General features: G+C 34.2%; 1 protein-coding gene across 1 annotated transcript in view; it reads left to right on the forward strand.

Annotated features, from left to right (window-relative positions):
- The window catches only part of LOC108968308, a 55,324-nt gene that overhangs the window by 20,365 nt on the left and 25,451 nt on the right, over positions 1-9,508 (forward strand). The window contains exons 2-5 of the mRNA XM_018932256.1: positions 952-1,097; positions 2,814-2,881; positions 4,205-4,480; positions 7,504-7,631. Coding sequence (XP_018787801.1) covers positions 952-1,097; positions 2,814-2,881; positions 4,205-4,480; positions 7,504-7,631 — 618 coding nt within the window. The remainder of the gene's footprint in view (positions 1-951; positions 1,098-2,813; positions 2,882-4,204; positions 4,481-7,503; positions 7,632-9,508) is intronic.

Consider the following 9,508-nt stretch of genomic DNA (forward strand, 5'->3'; position numbering starts at 1 on the left):
ACATTTGTCCTTTGGACTTCCGTTATAAAATCGTATAATTTCGGATATTTTAACTTTTATAATCGGATACTTATAGTTGACTTTTCACTTTGAAAGCTACATGTATCTAATTCAATTAACGTTAACTTGGACAATATATTCTCAAAAGCCATCCTTATGTCAATTAAAATTGAAATTTTAAAAATTTCACAATTTGCCACTTTCATAATAACTAAAAATTGTCAACTAAAATGCAAACCAAAGTATCATCAAAGAGATCGAAATTGAAGTTTTTATTGATTCAGTACATTCTACGCCTGTAAAGAGAATTGATTTACTACATTATACTACATACATGTGGCCTAAAGTTTTCAACTTCCACTCTCAGATATAGACAACATATAACCATTTTATAACCAATACATAACTACTTTATAACTAATATATAACCATTTTATAACCAATATATAACCATTTTATTACCAATATATAACCATTTTGTAACCAATTCAATTTTTGTTTCAACGTTTTTCCTTTGCCTGTAAACTTATGAAAAGTGGTGTTAGATTATTTTGAATTTCATGTATTTGCAATGGAGTTAGGTCAGAACTGAGTCACAAAATCTGCTGATAGCAAGAAAGCTTCTTACTTAGCTTTTTGTACTAAATAAAGTTATGTTAAAAACTGCATTGCAGCAGAAAACGCATACGATAAAGGAAAACTAGAAAATGTAATCATGCTCCTAAATTCGTGAAGCCAATCTGGGATTAAAATGTCTAGACTTTGTGATAAAAACGAAAGAAATTTAATGGCATCTGTAAAAATTCAACTTCGATAATCTAATCTTTTACATGCATAGACCACTTAATTAATATTTTTTATCACCATTCAAGCTGAAATGTATTAAATGCGGCAATATTTTGTGTCCAACATTATGTTTTTATTAAATATTTATTGTTTCTAACTCACTAGGACATAACATCGCCAACTGGAGGCGTTACTTCACCACATCAATTATCTGTGACTTGGGCCACACCACCCTACGATACCAACGAACACGATTGGAGACAACGATCGGAGTCAGCGGATGCCAGCATTTTGAGCGGCAGATTGAGAAGGTGAGTGTGAAATCGCATCAATTTAAATAGGAGAATATAAATTTTTGTGCTGTTGCTTTATGGATATTTAATGATAATTCATTTTCATTAATTTAGCTCAAAGCTTCGAAATTTTTATCATTTTATTGGAACACAGACATCTCTACTTTTGCTCGTAGTCCACCATTACACTGCGTTTAACAGATTTATATTTTGCTAATAGCTACTTTGACTTAAAATTCATGTAGTAAAAAATTTTAAAACAAAAAATTTTTGTATGTCTATTCAAATCTAAAAACATAAAAGCCCCGTATCATTTTCCATTTGAAATTATAATGCAAACTATATTTTAAACATGTAAACCAAGGACTAGAAGTTGCTAAGTTGCTAAGAAAAAAGCTAGCCAAAACGATCAAAAATTATTTTGAAAATTTTATTGAGAAAGTTTACGAAATCGTTTTCGAATATAAAGACACTACTAATATAAATTAGATTTTTGTGAATTACAAGAACAAAAATACAGTATTTATTGAATTTTAAAATTTTATGGATATATTTTTTGAATAACGAATACCTATTTAAAAAAAATTTTTTTTTTTTTTTTTTGATAAAGCATTCCATATAATTCTAGTTATAGTGATTACGGGCTTCGCCGTTAATGAAACAAAATCGACCAAAATATTCCTTAGGAAATATTGGCGTACGGAGACCTACGGTTAATAAAAATTTTAAAACTGATATGACATTTTCAAGTGGTTAAATGATAACCGAAACTGCTCAATGATAACCGAATATTTTTGGCACGAATTGTATAATATGGACTTGGACAATATGTGGTTCCAACAGGATGGCGCTACAAATCACACAACGAATGTCACATTCGATTTATTGAAAACCAAGTTTGGTAAACGTGCTATCTCACGCCTCAGTCGTGCGATTTGATGCCTTCAGACTACTTCCTGTGAGGCTACGTCAAATCTGCAGTCTATGCCAATAAGTCAGCGACGATTGATGAACTTCGTATGAATATTGAACATGAAATTGCAACAGTATCGGTCGATCTATGCTTGAAAACAAAAGAAATTTCTAGAGGTTGGAAAAAAATATTATAAAAATTATGAAAACAGAATATTTGTAAAATTTCTTTTCTCAATACTGATAGCTTCTCAAAAATTGCAATTTTCAGTTACCAATTTATTTAAACCGATTTAAGGCTGCTAAAATATTCACAACGCTCAATATTTTTATAAAGTATTTTCTTAAACTAATTAGTTATGTTTATACCTTTGACCAAACCCAATATTTTATTAAAGACCCACTCATTTGCATCAGCATTAAAACCCCTTAAGGGACAGGCGCACATGTAAACAAGTACATATGTAAATGTATGGGTACAAATATATAGTATAAACTGTAATATCCAAACTCAGCATAACATATGTATTCATGTGCGCGGGAACTTAATGTACCCCAGAGAGTTGCATGTCTGATTAATGTAACCTTTTTGCAATCAATTGATTTCGCTTTGAGCAACAACAACAAAAAAGTTATAATAAACCAATTTCAATGGCGAACGTGTTGCCACCTTCAGCAGCGCAAATCTAAAATCACTTTTCTTCATTTATCCTTTCATGCTATTTCTATACGAAAACACACACACACGGACGCACACATGTGCTAAAATGGACTGGTTGCGGTCAATGGTCAACGGTAAACGGCTGAACGGACAACACACAGATATAGCTCGCAGGAGGAGAAGCCTTACGAGTTTTCGTGCCACTCAGTGAGTCCCGTAGATGGTTTTGGTGAGTACAAATTTAAACGAGCCAAAGCGTCATGCCCCAGACGTTCATACAAACAAACACACTGAGGTATTGTAGAGGAAATATGAGGTTGTAGAAGAGGCACAAACGTTGAAGATAGCACGCGAGCGAACGATTTTGAGCTGAATTGAAAAGCGCACATTGCCACATTATTATTTTGATAATGGTCGTCTGTTATTCACTAGCGAGTAGAAATGAAACTTTTTTTATTTATTGCATGGGTTTTTATACTATTAAATTTGACAAGAAGTTTGTAACACACAGAAAGAAACGTTGAATATCTTATGGAGTACGCATTCGTACAAATTATCAGCTTGATGAGCTGTAGTCTCTTAGTTTCTGAGTTATCGATCTGGAATCTTTCACAGAAGTTTTTTTAATCAAGATGCTTTTTATTGGTCAGATAGGCCAATATCAGATGACTATAACATATAGCTGCCATACAAAGTGATCGATCGAAATAAAGTCTTTGTAGGGAAAACTTATGTATTTGAAGAGATATATTCTCGAAATTTCACATAAATTATTATCGAAAGCCACGGTATAAGTTCTGAAGATGATGTTCAGATCGGACAACTATAGCATATACCTGCTATACAAATTGAACAAACAAAATCAAGTCCTTATGAGGAAAACTTTTGTATTTGACGAGATATCTTCATGAAATTTGGTATGGATTATTTTCCAAGACAACTGTATATTTTCCGAAGATACTATTCAGATCCCACCACTATAGCATATAGCTGCCATACAAAATGATCGAACAAAATTTAGACATTGTATGGCAAACTATTTTATTTGACAATATATCTTCACAAAATTTGGTGTGAATTATTTTACAATATAACAATACAATTCCTGAAGATATTGTCAAGATCGAAGCAATATAGCATACATATGTATATCTGCCATACACACGGAACAAACAAAATCAAGGTGACCGATCACAATTTAAATACTCATAACTGTATACCCTTTTATGCTTTAAGAAATGTAACAGTTTAGGTATTATAGCTTCAAAGCAGCCGACGTGAAGATTTTTATTTTTATTTTCAAAGCGCAGCAGCAACGTGAAGCATATTAAATCACGTATACGCCGTGTCCGCTCGCCGTGACAAATGCGCAGTTCACTTTCACGGCTTCTACGACGCGTTTGGTCACTACGTTACAGTGTGTATGTGTATGTGCTTTTGATAACTACTTAGAATGACCATTTTGTCTTTTCTTTTATCTTCTATTGTAGTTGTTTTTGTTGCGCTTACTATCATGAACTCGCTACTCTACTTTATTCTACACTCCTTGCAGATTCATCGCCTCAAGGTCAATTGTGTGAAGCTTATAGTGCAGCTGCCAGTGCCAACGATAACAATAACAACAACAACAATCAGCAAAGCGATGACGAGTTAGACGATGACGAAGACTATTCGGTGTCTGTAACGGCGATAATACAACGGCGAGCCAGCGTACGCGGCTACAGGGGCAAGCGGGGTAGTCGTTATTCGCGCAGAGCTTCCAGTCCAATGGATCATTTGATGGACACCGTGGAGCGTAGACGCTCCAGCGTCTACACATCGAGTTCAGGCAAGTTAACGGTAGTTGCCGTGCGCCTTATATCCGCTAAGTTTTTTTTTTTTCTTTCTTTCCGAGTGAGTTTTCTTGCATGTTTTGTTTGTATGAACATCTGTAAATACAGTGCCCGCCATAAAGCTCATATGTAGCATGTGCTCGTTGCTTTACGACCACAAGCGAATTACAAGCTCATTTATAGTTGTCGACGCAACAGCAGTAGAAAACACGCAAGATAAGCCGAAAATTAGGCCAGCAAACAAACAAATCTTTCAATCTTTCGATTTGATCCTTTGTTACATCGCCTGGAAGTTGTCAAATGTCATAAATGCGTGCGTGCGTTCATGTGTGTGTTTGTATGTGTGCGTTCACTTGGGACCAGCTCCCCAACGTGACCCATTTGTTGTGACATTTGGCTTTGGCGACGCACGAGTGTAACTAATCAAAGCTGAGCAGCGAATTTTTTATGCTGTACGTGACTTTTTCTAATTTGATTTGTGCTTTTTTCTGGATTTTTTCCACTTTTTTGTTCATTTTTTATTTCATTGGCTCAACGTAGCACATATATCATTGGTTTCGGGCATAATGACTTTGGTTTTTTTGCTGATTTTTTCGAGTAACATAAAATGAACATACGAAAGTACAATATACAGTTGATACTGGTTATATACAGGGTGGTCTATAAGTATAAGTAAAAATTTCGCCAATAAGTAATATTCTTCTTTTAGAGCATTTTTAGACCGATCATTTTATTTAAAAATAGTATTTCATAAGGTAAATAAGTTGTTGAAAGAAATCCATTCTTTTTGCTTTCAAGATTTTATTTAGCCTAGTTAGGCTGATCCGATTTATATGAAGCATACATTTGATAATTTGTTGCCATTAAGTTGATTTCATAATACTTTTCTCATAGAAACCCCCTTAGTGACAAGAAACCAGGGCAGTCGATTTTCAGAGACTTTGAAGCCACTTTTTAAACAGAAAAATCATTTGTCATAGACATGAATAGGTGGTTTTCTCTTCGAGCCAGGTCCGGACGGTAAGAGGCATACATAAATTGTCTCAGCAAATATCCCAATGCTTCTGGCGAATCACTATTGGCAATTGTTTACTTCACAGGGTCTAATACAAAAAATTAAAAATTTTGCCGTAGGGAAGCAGCGAATTCCTGCTAACCAAGCTAAGTACAAAGTAAAAGCTCCCAAACATTTGAGTTGGCTCAATGTTCGTGATTCAATTATGACCAATGTCGCTTATCGTTGTCATAAGTGATCTACTTTTCATCATCACAACCAAGCGTCTTCGAAATGATTCGACTGTTAATGATTTATTATTATGTTTTTTGGTTTAACCCGTATATGGGTAACATATCGAGCTTTTTTAGTGGATCTAGGCAGATTCAAATAGTTCCAAATAGTTTTTTACGCAAAGCTTAGCTTCTGGGCATTCGTTCTGAACTTGCATGATGTTCGATGAACGATCTAACTTTGACTTGACGAACTTGATTTGAGATAGTCGCACTCGACGACTTCCATCATTTTATTATTATTTTGAACAAATATCTTTGATTTATGAAGCATATCGCTAAAAGTTGCGGACCAAGCTGTCACCGCCTGGCAGTCATGGTTTGATTTTTCAAAGCCACCATGAATGATTAATTATTAATATTTATTGACCTTCGGGTCTCACTATATTAATTGCTTTATTTTTTCTTAAAAAAGTTTGCATTTATTCCCCTTTATGCTATAAAGGAAAAGTCCCTAGACATGATACCTTTTTAGTCGTTAAGTTTCATGAGCGTCTTTAATAAGCTTACTGCCAAAGTATTGGTATGGTTTAGATATTTGTGGATGGTCCATTTACTTCTTCTTTCACGTAACGAATTTGTAAATATTTATGTATATTTTTATTTGTTATAAACCATGGCGCAATTACAATTATTCTTGGTGTCTTTGAGTGGTAGCGTTGTCAAACTTCAACATATAATTTGGAAGCCATACCAGACAGCTGAACACCATATGTCCATACAGGTTTTAAGATCGCTTTTAATAACTTAGTTTTTATCAGAAGACTTAGTTCATACTTCATGCCAAGCAGCCAATACCTTTTGCTTGTCTTAACCTTAAATTGCTGTCTCTTAGTTTTGATATGTTCTTTCTACTGTAAGTCATCGGCCAAGAAATAATATTTAACTAAATTCTTTTAGGGAGATATTGTCAAAGTTGCCAACTCTTTTCTCATAAAGTTGCCCTCTAACCTGAAAAGAGTGCAACATTTTCTGTTCTTCTCAAAACGTAAAGGTGAGAGTTTCCCAGGGAATATTTATTCTTCGTTTTTGACAGTTACTTTTTTTAATCAAGTTTTTCTAGTAATTGTAATGAATCGATCAGCTATGTTAGCTCAATAATATATAATGAGTTGATTGATTATTGTGTCATGTAAAAATTAGAACATTTATAGAATATTGCCATATAATGAGGCAACTTTTTTTTATCGAGAAAAGATGCTTGAAACTTTTTATTCGTTTTTTTATCAAGCTTACTTCAGAGAATCAGTTGTCTATCAAATTAACACATCATTCACATCATTAAAGAAATGTTTCATATGATCCACCCTGTACATATTTTATTTCTACCTTTCGATTATTTCCAATTTTTAGGGATATTTTTTATATTCTTCATACAAATCCACTTATATGTACACAAACTGATATGCGTATTACATACAAACAAACAAATTGTGAGCCAAAAGTAAACACACATTTACCTAAACATATTTGTATGTATGTAATCCCATCTTACTTTATTTCATGTGTACTTTTTTTTTCTTTTTTCTCTACTCTTTCACAAACAAAACGCAACAAATGATGAAAACATAAAAACGCAAATACCAATAAAAACAACAACGAAAGCACTCACAAAAATGGGCCACAAAAAATCCAAAATACAAACAACAACAAAAATGGGCCACAAAATAAACACACAAAAATCATAAACAACCAACAAAATCACGCAAAATCCGCATCACAAACATCACAGATGAGGGCACAAATCAGGAGTCAACACAAGAGCAAATCTTCGAAAATATTCGTTTGCACAAAGAGGTTATACAATCGGTGAAATTACAGCCATGGCCAATGCGAAAAAAACTGAAATTAGTACGACAGGTGAGTGATTAAGTACATACATCTTTATATACACATATATGTACTTCTCTGTTTGGAGTAACTCAGTCACTCAGCAGCTGCAATCTGTGAGCCGAAAAGTGATGCTAATGGAAAAACGTTTTGCGAAAGGAAATAAAAAGAGCCATGAAATATAAACACAAGCAAACGGATTAGGACAGCTAAAATGAAGGTAGCAAAGTGAAAAGTAAGCAAGTACTCGGAAACATTTACTTATGACTTTTGAGGTTACGCATTTTTTTTTTTCGAAAGCAAAATGTAGTTTGAGGTGCCTTTTCGAGGATGCGTATATTGAATGATTTAAAGAGGGACAAAAAATAATAATTTTTATTTTTTTAAATACTTTTTTATATCTTCCTACTAATTGAGTTTCCCACAAGTTTGGAGAAACTTCCAAATGTATTTTAGAGTCTGTTTAATTCTCCCAGGTAAGAGAGATACCAGAAGATTTTAGATAAGCTACTAAAGCAGGAAAAGAATTTTTTGACTGACCTAAAAAAAAAAACATATATACCACCTTAAAGATGTGCAGAATAAACAAGATAAAGTGCAAGAACTCCTAGTCAATTACTTTCACGTAAAACTTGGAGTTGACGGTTTGTCCAGGAGGAACGAATTCATTGTGGAAGCTGCCTTTGATCATCAAAAAATACATTAAGCATCGTTTTCACTTTCGACTTGGTCATTCTTTCCTTTTTCGGCGAGGAGACGCCGGCGTGTGCCACTCGGAAGATTACCTCTTTGTCGCGGGATTATACTGAAAGATCCGTGACACGTCACCTGTGATTACGTTATTCAAAAATTGGGGGTCACTTGCACACATCTTCAAATTTTCTTAGCACACTTCCACACGCCGCGTACCTCTGCTCTAACGCTGCATTTTGGCTTGCACCACTCACAGAAACACGCCGTGCGAAAATGTTCCTGACTCTCTTTGTGCTCGGTGACAATTAACCAACCGCTCGTTTATTAGCTAAGAACGCCCTCTACCGAATACAGTCGATACGTGAACGCTCCGAAGTATAGTCGCGGCGAAAGAAAATCAGTCTTATTACTTTCCCGACAAACGCTATATAAAAATTTATTATCATGGAGAAGAGCTGAGTCGATTTAGTCATGTTCGACTTCAGTTTGACATCAGGCTTATATATGCTGATTCATGACAGCAAGTAGGGCATTTGACATTAGGAGGGTTTTTAAGGGAGGGTGGGAATTGGAGTTGGTGATCATAATTTGATTAAAATTATAGTTACTCCTCAATCCCCTCCCTCGCGGTATGTGAATCCATTGGGCCGATATTGACTGGAACCAATATGGACTCTCTGTTAGGGAAACAATCAGGGGTAGTTGTCGGAATCAGAATTGAAACCGATCAAAAAAGCAGTAGGTGTCATTAATTCAGATATTATTGGTTTGATATTCGAAACAGAATTTTATCGGTTTTGGATGTCACGGAAACCAATTTTATCGGTTTTGCTGTCAGAAACAAATCAAGAAGATAGTCGCACACAGATTTGAAATGTAAGTTTAGAAATCAAGTTATTCTATTATTACGAATTAATTTCTATGGGAGAAAACACATGACTAAAGCAAGAAATGTCTTAATTATTGAGTTTTGAAAAAAATGCGAATGCTTTGGAGGCTTAAAAATCGATTTTTTTTTTGTGTTCTTTTTTTGGAAGGGAAATAAATAATTGAATAAAGCGACATTTCTAGGGTTTATATTTATATTTATATATATTTATATATATTTAAATATATTTATATATACTTAAACATCATCCGCACATTTTTTTGATAGGAAATCGTTTACTTTTTGCCTTTGGGAAGCAATTGTCAGATGCTTCTCGCTTGTGCAT

This window comes from Bactrocera latifrons, unplaced genomic scaffold (assembly GCF_001853355.1).
Source record: "Bactrocera latifrons isolate USDA-ARS-PBARC rearing strain unplaced genomic scaffold, ASM185335v1 scaffold_21, whole genome shotgun sequence".
Lineage (NCBI taxonomy): Eukaryota > Metazoa > Arthropoda > Insecta > Diptera > Tephritidae > Bactrocera > Bactrocera latifrons.